General features: G+C 36.2%; 1 protein-coding gene across 2 annotated transcripts in view; it reads left to right on the top strand.

Annotated features, from left to right (window-relative positions):
• Nucleotides 1–19,931, top strand: part of LOC135073782 (mannosyl-oligosaccharide alpha-1,2-mannosidase IA) — a 104,621-nt gene extending 84,690 nt beyond the window's left edge. For both annotated transcript variants that reach the window (XM_063967957.1, XM_063967958.1), the window contains exons 5-10: nucleotides 2,650–2,757; nucleotides 7,836–8,063; nucleotides 12,915–13,053; nucleotides 13,421–13,565; nucleotides 14,385–14,501; nucleotides 15,390–19,931. In XM_063967957.1, coding sequence (XP_063824027.1) covers nucleotides 2,650–2,757; nucleotides 7,836–8,063; nucleotides 12,915–13,053; nucleotides 13,421–13,565; nucleotides 14,385–14,501; nucleotides 15,390–15,545 — 893 coding nt within the window. In that variant the 3' untranslated portion in view covers nucleotides 15,546–19,931. The remainder of the gene's footprint in view (nucleotides 1–2,649; nucleotides 2,758–7,835; nucleotides 8,064–12,914; nucleotides 13,054–13,420; nucleotides 13,566–14,384; nucleotides 14,502–15,389) is intronic.
• The last annotated feature ends 2,371 nt before the right edge of the window (nucleotides 19,932–22,302 follow it).

The following is a 22,302-nucleotide window of genomic DNA, read 5'->3' as shown; positions in this document are numbered from 1 at the left end:
TAATCGTTAAACCGTTACTAAAAAAATTAACTTCGTTAAACGTTAAAACGTTACATTTCAGAAGATTTAACGCAAGTTAACGTTAATCGTTAATCCGTTAACACGTGATAATAAAACGAAAAAAATAATTGTATGCAAGGCTCAAATAATTTCGAAAGCTTGTATCGCGCATGGAATTTATTCCTCTTATATGTTTGCGCTTCAAGCTTCCGAAATTATTTGAACCTTGCATAAGTACAATTATTTTTTCGTTTTAGGACAACTGCATTTCAGAATAAAAGCTTGTTTTTAAAAAAGTTTTTATTTTACTACAATTTTAGTTGTACCTCAATCTCAGAGCCTTGGTACAATTACAATACAGTTTAGCACCAAAGTGCTAGAAAAATCCAACAAACCCAAACTCGATAAGTTTCCACACCGTTTCGTTTAGGAATTCCTATGGCTCCATCATCAGGACCCTGGACATCATCTAGTACCAAAGTGCTCGAAAAGAGAAATTCAACGAACCCAAATTCGATGAGATTCCGCCGTTTCATTTAGGAGTTCCTATGGCCACCTCCTGACTCCATCATCAGGCCAGCTCAATGGTACCATAACATTGCATTTTCATTGTACTTACATACACCGTGAAATATTAGTGGTTGTTTTCCCGCGGCAGAATGATTTACCTTTAGTAGAATCTCTATCGAATCGTGCGAGTTATTTTTGAAAAAAAAAAATGTTCTCAACTAATCAAAAAAATATCATCAACTCGAAAGCGTAAGAAACAATAGTCTTTTTTTTTACAAAATGTGACGTATTTGGATACTGCCTGCCTCACGAAATCAATATTTAAAGTAAAAGAAGCTCTCTCACTAAGTAATACCATAATACCTACAGCATAAACTGAATCGCACACGCTCCGTACAGGCTAATTTTTTATTCGAATTAAAAAAAAAACTTCCTTAATCTATTGTACTAGTAAGATAGAATCATTTTACTGCGGGAAAACAACCACTAAAATTTCACGGTGCATAAACAACTTGAAAAAATCGATTTGCCTAAGGCGGGACTCGAACCCACGACTTACCGCTTGCCGGGCGACTGCTCTTAAAACTGAGCTACATGAACCTGTCGAAATTTTCAAGTGTCGTGGGTTCGAGTCCCGCCTTAGGCACTTCGATTTTTTTAAGTTGTTTATTGAAAATTTAGTTTGAGAAGCGACTCAATTCGCTAATAAATTTTAATAACAATAAGTATACCAAATTTCAGCTTATTCGGTTGAGGAGAACTGGTCTTAAAATTCAGTTGCAAGATTTGTCCCACACATACTAACAAGTGAAGTCAATATAAAGCTTGTTTTTTATATCGTTGCGTTAGTGATCTGGTTACAAAAACTGTTGTTTTGGGTTCTGGAAGTTCTGGAAGCCCGAACGTACTTGTCAGAACGCGTTTTTCAGCATGCCTGCTTTATCTTTTTTGTAAATAGTAGGTACTGGATTAACGATTAACGGACTTAGGATAATTTAACGGAAGTTAACGAGTCCGTTAACATTTTTTAAAGTTAACTTAAAAGTTAATCCGTTAATAGAAATGTTAACTTCGTTAATTAACGATTAACGGATTAACGAGTTAATGCCCAGCTATGGGTATAACTTTACATAAATAAATGTCCCCGAACGTGCCAACACCGTCAAGGAAAAAACAACGCGTTGGCTCATTTTGCCAGCATAACAATCCTTATTGGTCAAATAAATCAATTTATTTTATAAAATATGACTTGCATAGGTATGTACCTATTAGGTTGAATGAGGAAATGCTGGAGGTTGCATTGTTCCACAAAAAGTCAGCAGCGGGAATTATTTTTATTTCGTATCTATTAGGTACATACTTATGTTTAAAATTTTCATTTCATTATTAAAACCATTTTATTGGTTAAGTAAAGTAATAATAATAATTGTCTATTACAACTCCCTTTGAAAATATTATCGAAAAACGATAGATGTCCACCATTTTTTTTTTAATAATAATATCTCTATATTTTCTGATTTATAAACATCTTCTTCATTAACTTCATATTTATTAATAACTTCTTTCATTCTATATCTCGAATCTCGATCTTCTATTATAAAAATACATGAGCATATTCGTCTTACACAATATCATGTGTGATGATGACGTATGAGGATAAAATCATTACAGCTGGGTAAACAATTTTGTTTGTGTTGTTATGTAAATGGTGCCAGTCGATTCAGTAATTTTGCAAGCCGGTTCATTGAGTGTTTAGCAAAAAAAAATTACTTAATTGACAATTTACTTCTAAGACTTATTAGAACACTTTGGTTTCTATACTAAGGTTTTGTGGTAGAACCACAAAACCTCTACAGGCATAAGGCTTAAATTTATGGAACCATAGGATACCTCACTTATACCTTATTTGGCAGAATTGGTCTTGGAATTCTTCGTATGAATGTTTCACATTGCACACAAATATAACTTCTGTCTGTAGGCCTACAATTCGCGTCCCGATAAGCATTTATCGATTTTACGCGATAAGCCCATACTTTTTGACAAATCGTCGATAAGATTTTATCACGGCGCGCATCCTAGCCCGGCTGAGACAGAAATCGTATTGAGATTTTAACATTATCATTTGTTTTTGTGTTTCAGTGTACAGGCAGAAGGTGGACCGAATCCGCGAGGTGCTAAACAACGCTGAGAAACCTAACGACCTCTACCCGAACTTTATCAACCCGCGCACTGGACAGTGGGGACAGAGTGAGTCCACATTACTTTATCACGCATAATTAACTATCCATCTGTCGAGATGAACCACTTTACTTTATCACCCTTAGTTAACTATCCATATGCTAAGACAGACAGAGCTTTTTCTCTAGCTAGCTAACTACTCACTACCTTCACCGGTTGGGTTTCTAGGACTTTATCAACCCGCGCACTGGACAGGGGTCGGGGGGACAGAGTGAGTCCACATTACTTTATCACGCTTATTTAACTACTCTCCAAGAAGGAACACATAGTACAGGGCCTCTAACTGCCTAGCTAGACTGACGATCAGGTGAAGTTTATGGGCAGTCAAATTCCTGGATGCTAACTGGAAATTCGTGGGGAGCTTTTGTCCAGTATCAGACGAGAACTTCAAGTCTGCTATCCCCCAGACTAGTCAACCTTCACTGGTTGGGTTTCATTGGCATCCAAAAGAGTCCTGAACCTGGATATACTCGTACAGGAGTTGCAGTGCAAAAGAGACGAGGAAAAAAGGACTACCTTTTGTCCATGATTGATGATTACATCAAATATTATTAAATAAAGGTCATCATCATTAGATGATGACCTTTATTTAATAAGCATGTCGAGCAATTCATGCTTTAAATTAGTACTATTATCAGGCCTGTTCATCTCCGCGAGTTTACATCGAAAACAAAACACGCACGATTGCCCCCTACAAGAGTACTATTCGACAAGGCCTCACATACTTCGCTCGTATCGCATTGACTCACGCACGCGTATTCTTGTGTATGATGGAAAAAAATAAAGAAAATGGTGTACTAAATACTGTGCAGTATTTAACTGCCTAAATAATAATAAAAACACAGAATGTACTTTTTTAAGTTGCCTGAAGACACTGAGAGGTAAATAAGTAGTTAATATTATTCATGATAATTCATGCTAAATCATGTATTTCCTCCGCCATTTTCTGCAGATTGGCACCTCACGTCACATTATTTTACCGAAGTCAGCCCTATAGCTTCGGCGCAGTACCGATCACTGACGTTTTTCAACAAAACTTCTGACAAACTTGCTTGACTCTTGAGACAAGCTAAATTACACCATATTGTTAATGACATTGAGCATACATTTTTTTAAATACCTTCGCGAAGTAAAACTTCTGTACGTAGTACTTATTATTATTCTGTGCTATTATATACTACATTTAAATTACACGACGATAGTCAGATCGAAGGCTCAATGACTGCAAATCACCTTGGGGTCAAGGGTCACGGGTTCGAACACCAGCCCAGTTAATTTTGAATGTAAATCTTTTCTAAATTGAAATAGATCGGAGTAGTGTCCATTAACTTTAGCTCGATATAGTAAAGGTCAAATGTTTCATTTGGTAAATTGTTGTTAAGAGTATATATTAAGTCTGTCTGGTTACATATTAACTATCGTTATTTCTAAAATTAGAAACTCCAGCTCACATATTTATCTATCGAATGGTTTCCCATGACTTTCTTCCATTTCGAGAATACCCAAGTGCAAAAGTCGTTTCTATTGACGAACCAACAAGGTGCGTGCTCCAGGGCTCTTCCTAATTTAATCAATTATTACTCGGTTACTACACGCACATTACTTTGTCCCATAGGCTCTACATTATTTATGTGCTAAGCACGCAAGATACTGAAACTGTTTTGTTTAGACACTGAAGCGTAAGAATGAGCGTTTACGTTTTAGATACTTAAGCGTAAAATAAGAACAAAGAAAAATAGCCCAAGCATTTTTCTAACATTTTGTTACTCATTCACTTTTCACCGCACCAATGTTTACACTCGATGACTTACATTTATGTTCGTTCATATACGCAAATTGGCATTGACACATTGCTACGCGTGTCTTGAATGAATTTCTTATCACGGGATGTTTGACCTCCCGTGGTTAAAAGACAATGCCGGAAATTGTCGTCTTTTTTTTTTCGCGCGGCCATCGACCAAACCTTGTTTTTTGATTACAAAACAGTGTAATAAACCAAACTTACTATGACATGTATACCTCTAAACTCAGTCTGAACTGAGTTACGAGCATTAGAAGTTTGACGATTTCACATACTAGGTTTGCTTTTTGCGCACAAGTTTTGTAAGAAATTACAAAAAATAGTGACATTGTATGTGTAAACCATTGAGTTATAATGTACTACGTACTAGAGAAGACATGTCAACTAGACTGTTTCTGGCACGCAAACAGGTCCATGGACCGAAATTCAATTAGTATGTGCTCAGCGGTTGCTGTGACAACACGCTTGAGTGCAGTTTTGTTTTTTGAAATATGCCATCCTATAGACGAAAATACTGTTCAAATAACCCCAGATACATATTAAGTAAAAATCAAGGAATGACTTTTTACCATTAAGTTGTACATTTATGCACTTAAAACACTAATTTAATTTTAATTTGTTAATTACAAGGCGTCACCGCGGCGGCAGCCATTTTACGAAAATTTAAAAGAATAAAAATCGCAGACTTGACACTGACGCATAAATTAGTATACGAAAGGAAGGTTAAATACAGTAATAAAAAGATTTTTTTTTAGATTCTATGCACTTTGTATTGCACAAATTACTAATAGTCCCGTCCAGCCCCTAGTGTTAAGCTAAATAAGCTTGGGTTACGGGTGGGCTCACACAATAGTCGTGCGGCATCATGGATCAGTGAGATTGTTTGAATCTCACTGCTGTTGTTCGTATGCGACTGGTTAGTTAGTAAATCACCCTAATTATTGACACCTAGCTCACGAGATAGGCTAAAATTATAATAATTGTACAGTGTGTCTGGTCACCAGTGTCCGACCCGTTAGGGCGCAATAATATGATCAATTTAATCGACAAATCTAGTATTAAAAAATTACAGCTATTTTAATTTTTTTAGTTTCTGAGTCCGGATGGATTCATTTATTTACCAAATCTACCGATGTACAGGACCTATGAGTATAAAAGTGATTCGTTCGACAGCTGAAAAAGTAAGCAATACGTTGTCATCAAAAGCTTCCATTTAAATTTCTTAGAAACACTTGAACGTAAAAAAAATGATGCTTCTTTTTAGATTTTTCAATGTTACAAAAAACTAGAAAGTTTTACATTTTTAGATGCACTAAGTCATTACCTAAAAACTGATATACCTTGGCTTTAAATCAACTAGTCTAGGTGCTAGCTACACAGGAGATGCAGCGGTGAAAAGGAGAGGTGGGAATAGTCCCGTAACTTCTACCTCACAGCTATTATACGTGTAACTCAACCACTGAGTTAGTTAACAATAGAGACAATAAAATAACTAGTTTCTGACTTTCAGTTATTTTATTGGTTCTGGAATGAAGGCGTGGGTCATGCCTAGCTTTGTTCCTACCGTTACGAGTGGGAATTTTTCTAAAATCTCAAGATGGACTGACTGAAGATAGCAGGAAGACGCTGGGTGCAGGCCACTATCAACTGGGCGATGTGGAAATCATTAGAGGAGGCCTTTGTTCAGCAGTGGACGTCCAGTAGCTAAAATGATGATGACGATGTTTCCTTACAGTATCCAATTCAATAGGCAGAAACTAAACGTAAACGAAGTGTCGCCTCTGTAATGGTATCATTATCTATAACTCATAATATTTCGTGCGCTGTTGGATGACAGTTTTAAACTAGAGATGGGTAATTTTTTTATCGAATTAGAAAATACCAGTTAACGATTCTCAAGGCGATTATCGATTACATTAGATTTTAATCGGGAAGAAAAATAATTAATGGCTTAAGCATCAGTATGAAGCCCATACGCACTTGTAGCACAAGTAACACGATTAGCCTCAGTCCCCTCAGTTGTGAATTCGGAATCGCCAGTTGTAATTTTAAAATCGCATCACAGAGTGAAGTAACTAACACCAAAAAACGGCAGAGCGAAGTGATTTCGAATGTTTCAACTGCTACGTTTTGTCACTTGTCTAGGAGGGCTAATTTTAGTCTAAGGAAGGGGAGCTTAGATTACGTTACAGGAAACGCACAATATAATAAAAGAAAATAATGTAAGTAGCTGAACCTTTTTGCTATTGAGCACCATGAAAATTTAACACAATTTAGCCGATTTGTTTATTTTCACAATCGATTCACAATGTCTATGATGAGGCGACCGCAGGAACGTCACTATTCGTGCAATCCTATCAATGAAGTACGACATTTTCTGGTGCAGATTTTATCGCCATAAATTATGAAACTTGATAGTCATGGATTTGACTGACAGCTGTCCGTCAAATTCCCGCCCCGCACCCCGCACTGTACATATTTTGTTCGCGATGTCTGTTCTATACGTAGTAATATTACTTCAATGGTGTAAACAAACAAAACCATCCATTAAAGGCTCCAGACATCAGTATGGAGCAGAATCAGTGCAATAAAAAAATAGCGCAATATTTTGTTGCAATTTCTTACAAAACTTGTGCGCAAAAAGCAAATTTAGTATGAAAATCATCAAACTTCTAACACTCGTAACTCAGTTCAGACTGAGTTTAGAGGTATACATGCCATAGTAAGTTTGGTTTATTACACTATTTTGTAATTAAAAAACATAGTTTGGTCGATGGCCGCGCGAAAAAAAAAAAGACGCCACCTTCCATACAAAATCTGGCATTGCCATTTGTGATTAGCCTAAAAGCGATTTGGCACTACGTACGATCCGAATCCGTCAATCTTGAAAACTTACTAGAGAAATCTGTTGACGGATATCGGAATAGTGTGTTATCATTATTATGTCAGCCACAGGACATCCACTGTTGAATATAGGCCTCCTGCAATGATTTCTATATCGACCATTTGGTATTGGCATTCATTGAATCTTCCTGCGTGCAGTTGTTTGGGCACGCAGGCCACTCTTGTAGCAGAGTTTTGGGCTGATACTATGTAGGTTTGTTGTCGACATGACAAGAAGAAGATTTGGTAGCGGCCTGCATCCAGCGCTTCCTTTATGAGATAGTTCTACGACAACTCCGGACCGTATTCCCACGATTTCGGATCGGACGTGGCACGAATCCGCTCTCGATATTGCAAAACCGATCAAAAGGCAAAAAATAAAATGACTGATGACTTTTTCCAGAGCACATATCGCTGGGCGCGCTCGGCGACTCGTTCTACGAATACCTGCTGAAGGCATGGCTGGTGTCCGACCGGGAAGACTCGCAGGCGCGCGTCATGTTCGACGCCGCCATGCAGGCCGCTCTAGACAAGATGCTACGTGTGTCGCCCTCCGGCCTGGCCTACCTCGCCGAGGTGAAGTACGGCCGCGTGTTCGAGGAGAAGATGGACCACCTCTCGTGCTTCGCAGGTCGGTGTCGTAGTGTCGATAGCGCGTCACTCATTATGCCGCGTGACGTCACGCCGTCATGGACAGTATTTGCCCGCAGCACGTCATTATGGCCGCGAGTTTGAGAAGGTGAACCACCTATCGTGCTTCACAGGGTTGAGGCCCTTGAGGGCGCCGATTGCTCGCTGCACAGCGACAGCTAATTTGAGTAGATGGACTTTAGTCGTGCTAGTCGCCAAGTCGGTAATCGATAGGGTTGAGAGCAGAATTTGTCCACTGCAAGTAACTACAGATTAAGAGTAATATTTAAGTGGCGTGACTATGCAACGATGCTCGCGTAAGGGTTAAGGGCCTAACGCATTTGAGCTGCGCTACATTGCGCTGCACAAAATCAATTTTGATTTCAACAATAAGGTTTACACATTACTTATACGACGAATTTTGCCCTTGAACATTTTAACCGTTATAATTCAAATAATTTGTTATTGGAATTGTCGTTGCCTGTACAATAGGAACTGACCCACGAGGCTATTATGTTATTGAAATAATTTCCAACGCTCTATCGCAAATATGCCGCCATTAGCAAAACACACGTGGCCAATTAAGAGCCATTTTACATTTTCGTGCGAAATTCTAAGATTTTGGAAGCATGAATTACTATCTTAAGCAACACCCAGAGATTATTTAATAACTGCGAAAGATAGGTCAATCCTTGGTGTTGACCATTAATGAAACGGATTTACTAAAATTCTTTTGCTTAATTCACAGTGCCCCATCTCCCACAACCATTTTACGGAAAAATTGCCGCAGACTCATTTTCAAAGTCCTGTATCTATTATTTATGCTCATATAATAAGCTTAAAAATATATAGTAATCATCGGACATATATTCTTGTAGTCCATTAATGAAATAGATTCTTGAATTTCATTACCATTATTGAGTAAAATCTAAAAATAATTTGGCAAATTTGAAGATTAACGTCACATTTTGATCGTGGTTTTTGGTTTAAAAACACAGCAATAACTGCAATAAAAGTATCCCAAAATAAAGAATATTCATTGTAGAATTGATTTCTACAGTTATTGTTTAAATATTAGTAACCACTTTGTCAAAATATTGATGTGAATATCAGTATAAATTACAATGCGGAAGCCGACATCGATTAGTATGGCGCGAGCGCCCGTCAAGGCAGGACCTGTGTCATTTTTCCCGCTGTGACGTTTACGTGCGTTCGTGTCGTAAAGCGGTGATTTGTACGGCGACCAAATACATTTGATACTATGCCGAGAGGCTGTTTCGAGTCGGCCGGCCGAGCAGAAATTGAAATGATGAATTTTAATTTCTTTGACGGATCTGGTTCTTTGATGTATAATATGTAGGTACCATGTATTTAATTTAATAAATAAATTATAAAAAAGTATATCCATTATGCTAGCACCCTTAACACAAGCATATTGGTTGCCTACTTTTGAACTAGATGGCGCTGTGAAATTGTTCAAAGATTTGTTTATTTATTTATCCGCTTTGAGTTTTGTTTCGTGAAGAAAAAAAAGAAGCGTTTTGTTTCGAGAGGGAAGCTTTGTTGTTAAATCTATAGTAATAAAAGAGGAAAGATTTGTTGTTTGTTTGTTTGGAGGCAATAGCTCCGAAAAAAAATTCTTTCACGATTTAGAATCCTAATTTTTTTCTATGTAGGCTATAAAATATTTTCAAAAACTATATTATGGTACAAAATCTTTGATAAAATTCGACGTTTAATAAACAAATTAGATAACATATTAATACTTTTTTTTCAGTACGATTTTAGTACTTGTTTTTCAGAAATTCTACAATTTAACTAAACTTCTAGTGTTTATATTTTATGCATAATTTATTAACTTTTAAAATATACATATATCCTATTGATAGATGACGTGCTTCGTATTTTATTAAAATTATTACCTGACTATGTTAAAAAGGTGTGGAATGTTATTTTGGAGATAACTTGGTTCCATAGAAATATAGAGAGATGCTAAGTAATGCGCTGAGTTCGAAACTCAGTGTCGTATTAGAAATTCACACACACAAAGAAATCAAATTATGTGCTCATTATCCACAGCGGTATCAGTATTCAATGTTCCAATAATCTTTAGTACTATGCAAGCAATATAAACTGTTTACATAATGACGTCGCTATCGCTACTGTCATCATTGCTTTCACAAGCAATATGTTCCAATTTGTCCCTTGTCACATTTCCCTTTAGTTTCTGTGATCCATGCTTGTTTCTAAGTTGATATCAATGAAATATTCCTTAGTACTTTTGATTTTTTTTTACACGTGTTTGAAAAATCAAGGTCAGATTACAATAAAATAAGAAGTGAAAACGTAACATTGCATTGCAACTCGCAATTTCGCAATATTGATGAAGAGATCCCATTGGAAAGTCTGTATTCATTCCTAGGACTCCCCAAACACCATCAAATTCAAGAGAATTCAAGAGAGTGCAGTTTCCCATCTCATGCTTAGGGACCACGGTTTAAAATAGTGTGGTTGCATAGAGCCTGCAACGGGCAACCGCGTGCGCAGCTGCTCATACTAATTTTCGATAAAAAGCAAGTGTTGGCGCCCTCACGAGTTTTAGCGGAGTTCCATATGGTAGCGGGAGTAGACTTAATGGAAATCTATGCTTCTCCGACGACCAGTTGTATGTGGCATACTCCAGAGTATGCGCACACAATAGCCTGGTGATTTTAGCACCTGAAGGAAAAACAAAAAAACATTGTTTACAAAGAAATCTGCGGCAGGTGTAGTGTTTTAATTTTGTTTTAGAAAGATCTCATAATTTTGTAAGTATTCAAATATTTAAACATAATAATTTGTAGATTTTATATCAAAAAATATAATCATTTATTTTAACAAAATTAATTTTCTTAGAATATTTTAATTCTATTAGAACCATTTTCCACTTCATCGCAGAAGAAGTCGCGGGCAAAAAGCTAGTATGAAATATGTAGTATTGCCCGCGGCTTCACCCGCTTGAAATTTAGTTTGTCACAGATCGTCAAAAATTATAGCCTAACATTGTTATTCTGGTCGACGCCAGGGATGGATGAGCGTCGCTGTCGCTGGCGACAGGGTCTTCTGGTTCAGGGTTCATGGCGTAGGTCTCAGGCAAAATGAAATCCACTCGTAGAAATTAATAAATTCAGTGTATTCACGAAAATAAATACACACAGCACTAGAGTCGTATCGGAACTGAGTGAACCAAAGGTCTTGCGATAGGAACTTCCGACCCGAGTGATAGTTGAACACAGACTGCCAAGTACTGCTGTACTGTAATGTAAAGTTTCATCAAAATCTGTTCAGTAGTTTTTGGGTGAAAGTGTAACAAACATCCAGACATCCACACAAACTTTCGTATTTATAATATTAGTAAGACTAGTAAGAAGTAATATAGTAAGATGAATTATTTTAGTTATTTGTTTACTTATAATAATATTTATTTATTTATTTCTTAGCTCTGTCTGATAATGGATCTGGAGGAGATGCAATGGCCACCTCCGTAACAAAACAGTAGAACCCTATGGAGTTTGGGCTTGTGTGATTGGCCTTGACGAATATTTCGTATCCAGGGCCCGATGATGGAGCTGTAAAGGGGCAGATTTTTTTTTCACTATGTGACTGTCTTTATTTTGTACTTAATATATATTTTACATATTATACCTATTCGTGTTTCATTATGAATCGAAATAGGTATAAAAGACTTATTAAACTCTATTAAAAATTTAAATTAATTTATCAAGTTTGAATGCCTCATTCTACCTTAAAATTAATAACTTAAATCAAGTCTTAATACGGTCACGGCTCAAGATTTTTTTGTCCATTTCAGCGTACTTTTTACTCTTTTGACGTTGCGTTGACAGCTTTTACCTAAATTCGCGCGGAACATTTTTGTGAAATGGCTCTTAAGGACACGGAAACTGGCCGTCGGTTTATATTATAAAGCATTACCCAAACAGGTTCATCACGCTTCGCTAGTCAACTACAATGAATTTCCCAAAACATAATGCTTCAATGATACATTACTGAATTATGGATTTTGAATAATGGTAATGTATGTAATTGTATTTTTTTATCATCTAATTGTGTATGTATGCGGCTGGGCATCAATCTCGGCTTAATTTTTTTGCAATCATATAGCTTCATTCAAAATTTTAAATGTCTGTGAATTATTACCATTCTTCATTGTTACAACACATTTTACCGTGATACATATTATACAAATACAAGTTTAAAATGAATGAATATCCTAGTATGAATAAATATAATAATAAATAAATATCCTTGGACATTTTACACTGCGCTTCTAGTCCCAAACTAAGCAAAGCATGTACTATGGGTACTAGACAACGGATATAAACATACTTAAATACTTTTTTTTTGTAAATACATACTTATAATACATAGAATCCTACTAGTCTTTAGACACTTTATTGTTAAAGCGAACTATACATTATGTCACAACAAGAGTAAAATAACAACAACGCATCTAATACAATAATATGCTCATGTATAATGCAATGAATAACTAAAGCAACCATGTTCGCTCTAACACCGAAGATTTATAATAATAACAGTAAATACACTTTATTGTACTCCATAGAAAACAGAAACCTAAAAGAAATATTAAAAGAGACGGCACAACTTTATATAACGCTATGAGGCTATCTTTTAAATATTCCTTTGCCCTCGTCCATTCACATTATGTGGGGTCGGCTTTCCATATGATGTGGCACCAGTGCAGTGGACTAATTAACTTCGTAGTGGATTACCCAACAATATTATGCAAATGTTTGAAGCAATAAATAAGTTAAATAACTTCATTTTCTAGGCGGTATGTTCGCGCTGGCATCGACGACTCTCGAGAACAGCCTATCGGAACGCTACATGGATGTCGCCAAGAAGCTGACGCACACCTGCCATGAAAGCTACGCGCGGGCGGACACCAAGCTTGGGCCTGAGGCCTTCAGGTATTACACGATACAAAAGTGAAAAATGCTTTTACATACCATTTCCAGCCAATAGAAGACAAAGGACAAAGACCTCCTTCGAGAATTTCCACAGCGGCAGTGTCGACACTGCATACAAAAACTATAATATTTTCCATACCATTTCAAATTCAAATTTTTAATTAGTAATGTAGACGCTTCACGGAGCACTTAACCCGTCCCAATACAGCTGTTCCTACTATCGCTTCGGAACAGCATATCGGTTAGCGCTGAGAAGTGGCGGAATCAACGTGAAACGTGTGCTGTGTGTAAGCTCATATATTTATTACCTACCCTATCATATTGTTTTGAATAATATTTTGATAACATAATTAATTGTTGTTTTCAGATTCAGCGGCGCGGTTGAGGCGCGCGCGCAGAAAAGCAACGAGAAAGTCTATCTGCTTCGGCCCGAGACTTTCGAGAGCTACTTCATCATGTGGCGCCTCACGCGCGACCAGAAGTACCGCGACTGGGGCTGGGAGGCTGTGCAGGTACGAGCGAGCAATATAGTGGCGATATTGCCTCAATATATGTAGTGGCGATGTTGCCTCAATATAGTGGCGATATTGCCTCAATAATAATATAGTGGCTATATTGCCTCGACATAGTGGTGATATTGCCTCAATATAGTGGCGATGTTGCCTCAATATAGCGGTGATATTGCCTCAATATAGTGGCGAAATTGCCTCAATATAGTGACGATATTGAGTCATTGCGACTCCACAACGATATTGCAGATATTCACACGATGTTGCCGTCACAGTTCAGACACGGCAATATAGTGGGGACATTCCCTTCTGAATTCAATTCGAAACAGTGCTTGGGTTATTTTGGCAAAAAATCTAAACAACAGGAGCAAAATTGTTCGCCAATATTGTTCAGCAATATTGTGTTAGTGTAACAGCAATTTATGACATTAATTTTAGATGTTTATTTTGATGACAGTCTAATTCCGAAACCGAAACCAAAAGAAATAAAAAGAATATCAAACAAAATCATGCTAAACCACGCCTATTACTTTTATAAGATACATGAGTCCTTAGCTTGTTATGACGTTGACCCTTAAGAGTAGGCGCACACCGTTGATTTTTCGTCGGCCGATAGTTTAGTCGGGCAGTTGATCAGTATGGGCATGTATGGGAGTGCGCACACTACGCCGATTCGATTCGGCCGATTCTTCATACAATTTAAAATCGGGCACAACTATCGGCCAACTAAAAATCAACGGTGTGCGCCTACTCTTAAAGTCGATCATCTTTCCCAGTCCTTAGCTTCGACGTCGTTCGTTAAAACCTATGAATAATTCCCAGGCGTTGGAGAAGCACTGTCGCGTGGAGGGCGGCTACACGGGGCTCGTGAACGTGTACCACCAGAGCCCGCAGGGAGACGACGTGCAACAGAGCTACTTCCTCGCCGAGACGCTCAAGGTTGGTTGTACATCGATAGCTCATCGATTGACATTCGATAGTCAAAGTCAAAATTTCTTTATTTGTTTAGACTAATAAATAGTTCTTACAAATAGTCATTTTGCTCTTAAGGAGCCTCTACATGTCTCATAATCTTTTTACCCTACCAGCGCTTCGAGACCAACATTTGGCAAGTGCTGAGAAGAAGCGCCGCAACAAACTCAGTCACCACTGTCTGCCGGTTAATATAAATAAATAGAAATAGCAGTACCTATTAGGTACATTCGATTCAGGAGCAGTTCACTGAATTTACCATGCATTCTTGTATGGTGTATCTTATAAGAATGGGTATACAAAATTGCGTGGTATATTAAACAAGGTAGTGCTAATATCTAGACTTACAGATTAAGATACTTAAATACTAGTAGAAATGACTCGCATACATAAATTTGAATACGAACGAGACTATACTGCTTTTCTAAACGATCGACGTTTGGTAGCATTGCTTTTACGCAGCGTGAGACATCTAATCACAAGGTAGGCAGACGACCTCATAAAGGTTGCAGAAAGGCGCTGGATGCAGGTCCCTAGCAATCGACCAAGTTGCCTGTAATCCGGAAAATCTGGAAATTATTCTTCAATCTGGTAGAAGAAATACAATAAACATGAAATGCAATAAATTATTGAGTATTAAAGCCAACAATAGACGTCCTGTGGCTGATTGCTGATAAAGCACAATCGATTTGAAAAGCTTGTTAATACGCTAATGGAACTGTCAATTTTATTGTTCAAGTTCTTTGGCAAATGGTTATTTAGCTAGACAGCACTATAATTTGAAATCAAGCCTTTCATAATCCGCTTGAAAAATCTCCATTTCTTCTACAATCTAAACTCAATCTTCCTTTCCAGTACCTCTACCTACTATTCGCGGACGACAGCCTATTATCTCTAGACGAGTGGGTTCTCAACACAGAAGCGCATCCCCTCCCGGTCAAGAACAAGAATCCTTTGTACCGCGCCGCGCCGCCCGCGCCTCGTCCGAGGCCAGACGACAATACCGTGTGAGGCCTCTCAGGCCCCAAGCGAGTGGCCACCGAGCGGAGGTAATCTAGTCTGACGGACTTCTTAGCCTTGTATTCGGTAGGAGATACATGTTACATGTGTTGGTAACATGACGTAGGAAAACTTCCATGCCTAAGATGCGCGCCGTGATAACTTTTATCGACGTCAAAATGTATGGGCAAAATCGATAAAATGGCGTGATAACCGCTTATCGCGGCGCGCATCTTAGGCTTACTGGTAACGTAGTACGATATAGCATTGTCTAATATTAAATTGCAAGAGTACTGCAGCATGAATAAATTGTTGAATGATAAATGACATTTGCCTCTCAATAAAACGTGACACGTGACATTTGTCTCCTAGTAAATACAAGGCTTATAGGGCATTTGTGGACGAGTAAAATGTTTAATAATATTGTGGCAATATAGTCTTGGCTAACGGACATTTTTTGGGCAATACTCGAATGTTGCCGTACGCTATATTGGCGCAATATTGCTAAGCAATATAGCTCGAAGACTGCTCATTTATTTGAACTTTGATCAATAGATTCCTCCTTTGTTTCTTGATTATGACCCATCTCTTGTTGGTATAAAGCAAACAAGCAATTTTTATATCAACAGAGATTAGTCTCCTAATTTATTTTTTTCCAAAAAACTATTTACTTAAGTTGTATAAAAACATGAACTGGCAACTTTCTCATTAACGTTAAATAGTATTTGTTGCCTAAAATTAATGGACACAGCTCATGGATCATCAATGGCATATTAATTGTTATTCTAACTAGTTTAAACTAGATCTAATAAATTGCAAAAAAAATAAGAATTTAATTCACGTAAGTTTTAAACAGGTCTGCATGAAAACTTTGAGTGAAAATCGATAAAATAAAGAAATTACTTCGACCATTAATAATAATGTAACTGCGATTTGATACGAATTTCATGATGATTGCTTTATTTATTTAGCTTCTTTTTAGAACTTATAAATTGTGCCACATAGTATTGCAGTCTCTCTTTTTCTCCTTTGTGGACAAAATAGAACTATACTAAACTTCATTAATTTCATTTCTTTATTTGCATAGCTCTACTATATCGTATACAGGGTATTAGGTAAATGGGTATATGAGCCGACACTAGCCCATGTTAACATGGGCATATAAATGGTATGGTGAATTCAGAAATTTAAATATCATCATTTTAATTTTTTTAATTATCATACAATGTAAATTTTATAAAATCCGATTTGTATGAAAATAAAAATAATTAAAATGAAAATATCAATTTTCTGACTTCACCATACCATTTATATGACCATGTTAACATGGGCTAGTGTCGGCTCATATACCCATTTACCTAACACCCTGTATAGCTTTGCTGAATAACAAAATGTTATTTTAATACCATAGTAATGGGAAAAGGAGAGATCACACTTTAGATAATGGTACAACAAAATTGACACTTTTATTTATTATGTAGTACAAATCTTTGAAAAAGCGCGCAGAAGGTTTGTGATTGTGACAATTGTAAATATTATTTTGTATTCTTTTAGTGTGATTTTTTATTAAAAATCATAACTTTACTCTGTTTCTTTGTAACTCTATTGCACTTTTCTTTAATTATATTCCTTTTTCTAAGACGTGACGATTATTATATTCATCTGGTTATCAAATTGCTCATATCTACTGCTATTCTTAGCAAAAGCTTATTTTAAATATCTTATTTCTTCAATCACCCACAAAAATTAACTAAAATATGGCATAGTAAATTTTCTCAAATCCTTAAACATTATTCTTATGACGTATAAAATTAATATCGTATGTATATTCTACCCTGTATACATTTGTAACCCAACTCAACTTTTTGAATCGTAGTTTAGGTAATTATAATAAGAAAAAGTTATAACAAAAATAATTATGACGAGCCAACATAAAAACGTCATTGTATGACTCGATTTTAAAAGTAACTAAAATACACGCTAGGTTATTAAATAAAGCATAGAACTAACAGCGATTGTGGAAGCGGCTACCATTGCTCAAGTCAATTACAGAAAATGGTGACGAAACGAATATTTTTAGGATATTTTATATCAATTCTCATATCAGACATTAAAACCCACATAGTCATGAAATTTTAAAGTTACAATAATTTTGTCTCTTTTTGTCTTATTGAAATCAACATTTGCCAGAAAGTGACAAAGTATTTATCCACTGTTTGAAATTTTATGAATAAGAGGGATAAAACTTATAAGCTTAACGCATCAGTAAGGCTTAAAGTCCTCTAGACAGCATATAAAATAGGTTCCATTTGAAAATATTGAACCTAATTACTACTGCATGAAAGGCGAATATAGACTGCCGTAAACAATTGAAAAAGAGCGGCGTATTTTACGAATATTAAATCTCCAGTACACATACGAATTAATTTTCAAAACCAAGTTGTATGATATGGTAAGCTGATTGAAAAATACGCCTATATTCTTTTAATTTTCCTGTTTCTTACCGAGTAATTCTGATGTCATTGAAATGGTATCTAAGTCCAATGGATGTGTATCGAAAACGGCTCAGCACTTGTGACCAATATAGTTGTTACGGGCATTATCACTGTACTTTGTGCACAAATCATATTTTCCGTTTGTGATTTAGAAATTTCACGTTATAAAATACACATTTAACTATTAATATATTAAAATGATACGATTTTATGATTCGTGGTGTTTCATGGTAGTTTTCATACAACATTTGTTTTTGCACTTATGTAGAGAAACAAATAAGTTGCAACATTTCTGTTAAAAGTCCAGTAAAAACCAAGAATCATAAAATGCTAATTTTATTAACTAAACGCGATAGTCGTTTATTAGTCTAGTTTACTATTGAGGTATCTTAAACTTAACTGTACGATTTTTTATAAATAAAACAGAATATTTTTTTATTTATTGATTGATTTGATATATTTTATGTTTCGATCCGCGAACTGTGAGCGGAATTGATATTATTTTCAATCAGATCTCGTATTTGTAAACTCGAAGAGATTACAACGTTTTAAATTGTAACATAATAATTTGTTTATAGCAAACATATCCCTAAATGAATAACGTTTTGTAGTACTATTTGTAAAGGCGTAGTTGGTAGAGATCGCGAGAACGCGTGGTATAAACGTACGTCGTAACTTCACGTCACAGGCCCATGTTATAGGGTTTTTTTTTTCTTGATGTTTTATGTTGGAGTAAAAGTTGGCTGATCAGGAAAGTGAAAACTGAACTTACTCTCTTCTTTTATTCGCCATCACTTTTTGAAAACTTTCGAAAGGTATTGCATTTTCTCACGAACTTGTTACAAATCTAAATGATCTTTTTTTCTCAAATCGTTTACAAATTACCTGATCAGAAAAGTGAGAACTGGTTTGCTTTAAGTATGTATGTGATTCTAATACAAAGTTACATAATTATGTTTATTATTTAATTACTGCACCTGTTAATGAAGCATTTAAATAAATAATTTACCCTTATTGCTACTTTGTTTCGAATTAAACAATCGCTCCCGAATCAGATGCAATAATATTCTGTAACCGACACGAAGAGGTTAGACAAAGTAGGTAAATATTTGTAAATTTGTATATATTAGTCATAGACGGTAAAATATTTTAGTTTTAGGTACTTTGTGTGTAGGTATATTGTTATTTTTTAAAGTAAGAGACGTGTATGTGCGTTGAATGTATGTACCTATTTGTTTGTAATTTAACTAAATATTATCGTAAATACTGCCACGTTAACATTTTTTGTATAAGATTGCAATCTTTGGCGTTAATTACATTACTGATATTTTTGGGTATTATTGTATCTTGCCCGACTTAGCCCACGGTTGCAGCTTATGATTTGCGTGCCCAACCAATTAGATAATTCATTTAGCAAAATATATTTTAACACGCCCTATATTTTGTAACTCAGGTCCGAAAATATGAACAGTTGCACCGATATTATTACACTGCAAGTGTATCCATATTTTTGCACCTGATGTGCATGGCGTATCCTATCCTAAATCAGAGAATTTAATCTGACTCAATATAAAGTTATTTATTCGTGTATTGAAATTTACTATCCGAATTTGCATAATATAAACTGTGTTTGAACGTATTTATTCTATGTTACTCTGAATTATAAATGCAGTTACTCACGGTGATGGATAATCATAAAAGAACTTAATTATCGGTATAAAATTATTTGATATTATAAGTTGAGTAATCGATCCCGTGTGTAACTGCCCCGCTGGCCGCAGCCTGTAAATCAGAGTTGTTACTGAATGTACTGCCTGTTATTTATGTAATTTATGTATGAAGTTGTAGTATTTTAAATGAATAATGTACATTTTTCGGTTATTAATTAAACATGTTTACAAAATTTTGTCTTTTTATAACTCTCCTTTACACATACCTACTACCCAAAGTGACTAAACATTATTTCAATAAAGTAGCGTGACTGCGTGATGCTTACATTTTTTTTTTTCATGAAGGAAGTACATAAGAACCACTGAGAATTATCAAATAAGCAAGGAAAGAAGAAAGAAAGAAGGTTTGATATTTCATTTCTGTTGGTATTCCCTAGTAAAAAAGTTTGTTCGCTATACAACCACCATGTGTGTGTTTGCCAAACACTTATATTGACTGCATAGGGGACACGGGGTTGACTGATAGGTACTTTTTAAATCAATCATTCTATACTAGACGGTGATGTTACGTATAAACATTTCGCAATATCATAAAAAATAACGAATTTTTGCTGTAGTAATTTACTACCTAGCTCTTGCCGGCAACTTCCTTCGTGTAAATGTCGATCAAATAGCCTACGCTTACGCATAGATTTTCATCTAAATCCATCTACTCGTAGTAGTGTGAAGATAAAATACGCATCTCTAACTAAACTAACAAAAACTAATTGAATCCTGAGCGTAAACGTTTTCAGCTAAAAAACCAATCTAGTATAAATATATTTCCTAATATTGATATGACTGCTAAATCTTAAAGGTCACACTAAATTATATCGCTGATTGTAATTAATGGTAACCCCTTCGCAATCAGTTTTCACCGAAACATTCCCCATAAACTAGCCGTTGTAGGGGTTGCCGGCCGCAGTGTCCCACCCTAATTGGACGTCCCAAATGTTAGCCCGGGACAATCGCGCGGCATTTTCGTTATGGGCTTCGTTACCTTTAGCGCCCCTTTTATAGGCCACCGCTCCGCCGGACGAGTCGTAACATCTGCTTTATTAGCACTTGGAGTTAGCGATTTGTTGATATAACCTTCATCTATTTGCAGATTGTTTGATTTAAATGGAGCAGTGTCTGAGTTTAGATAGGTATTTAGGTCACGGCATGTTAGAAAGCACTATTAGGTCCATAAATTCGACGATATTTAAAAGGACAAATATGAGAACCAAAAAGAACCTATTCTATTCTATGTGTTTCAAAAGTGGGCACACAATGTAGAGTTAATGAGCTATTGCAGATAATTAAGAGCATTTAATGCAGAGACTATGCACCACTCAGGTGTGGTGAAGGTCGAATGTTAACCTAATTAGATTCTTTATTAATAAATTACTTGCATACGTACTTCACTAATTAGTCTCATCTTTTAATATCAAGAGACTCACTTGCAAGAGAAGTAAAGGAGAAGATGTTTAAAAACGTGAAAATAGTGTTCATGAATTCTGCTGATTAAAGAAAAGCCCTCAGAGTAAATAATGCTGTACCTGATTACAGTTGCCAAATACATAAAGTACATTATTAATAAATTTCCTGCCCCATAACATGGTTAACTTACTATAAAACACCAAGGTAAAATTCCCATCCATCGATTGATTTTAGATAGGTACCGTTAGTTCCATTCAGCTAGTCAACAAATCTTTACACCTCGCTCATCAACTTGCAAAGTTCATTCCGTCTACACAAATATTGTTTCAATTAGTGGAGGGAAGACAATCTTCTTTATGGGTTCGGGACGCGCCCTGTCCCCATTCCGTGGTGCCACGGCAAAGGGTGGTGGTGGGGTTGGGTGCCGGAATCTCGCCGTGCCTTCAGGACTGAAAAGGTGCCTCGACTGACTGCCTGACGAACGCAAACCACGGCTCTCTGCAATCCCAATTTATAAACTTCAAATAATAAAAACATTTCCGATTTTATACAGTTTAAAGGTTATCAATTAGTTTACCTTTAGATAAAAGTCAGTTTCTGCGTTTTAAAAGTTTTTACTCTCGCGCTTAACTTTGGTCCGTTAATATGAACTTGTGCTGTGTACACTGAACGGAAGTGCTTGTATCGTTCAAGAATGGGAAAAGTACCGGCTACAGCAGTGGTGATCCTGGCTGTTACTTTATCAGGTAAGAAAATATTATAGTAAAATTTTAAGAATTTCAACTGCTTCAGCGACAGTGTTCGGAAAATCATGAAGATTTGAATTCGAAGAGGCTGCCAAGAGCTAGGACCACGAGCGATATTTATATCGAGCATATTTAAATGTTTATCTTTAAACAGTGCAGGAAATTAGTGTCTAAATTAGAATAAAACAAAAGACATCAAGCAATTAGTTCTAAAAAATTACAAAAAGACTCAATAACCAGTCATGCAAGTATGAAACAGCGGTAGGTATCGGCCACGGATATACGGACCCTAAACCTAAAATAATTGCATTGTTATACCTATGCAAATCCCATGTCTATTTTTATTATGTAATACATTTGTATTAAGTATCAATGCCGGCCGGCTTGCGATAATGAT

Source organism: Ostrinia nubilalis, chromosome 8, assembly GCF_963855985.1.
Source record: "Ostrinia nubilalis chromosome 8, ilOstNubi1.1, whole genome shotgun sequence".
NCBI classification, from domain to species: Eukaryota; Metazoa; Arthropoda; class Insecta; order Lepidoptera; family Crambidae; genus Ostrinia; species Ostrinia nubilalis.
Note: the sequence above shows the minus strand (reverse complement) of the source record. Positions and strands in the feature narration are given on the sequence as shown.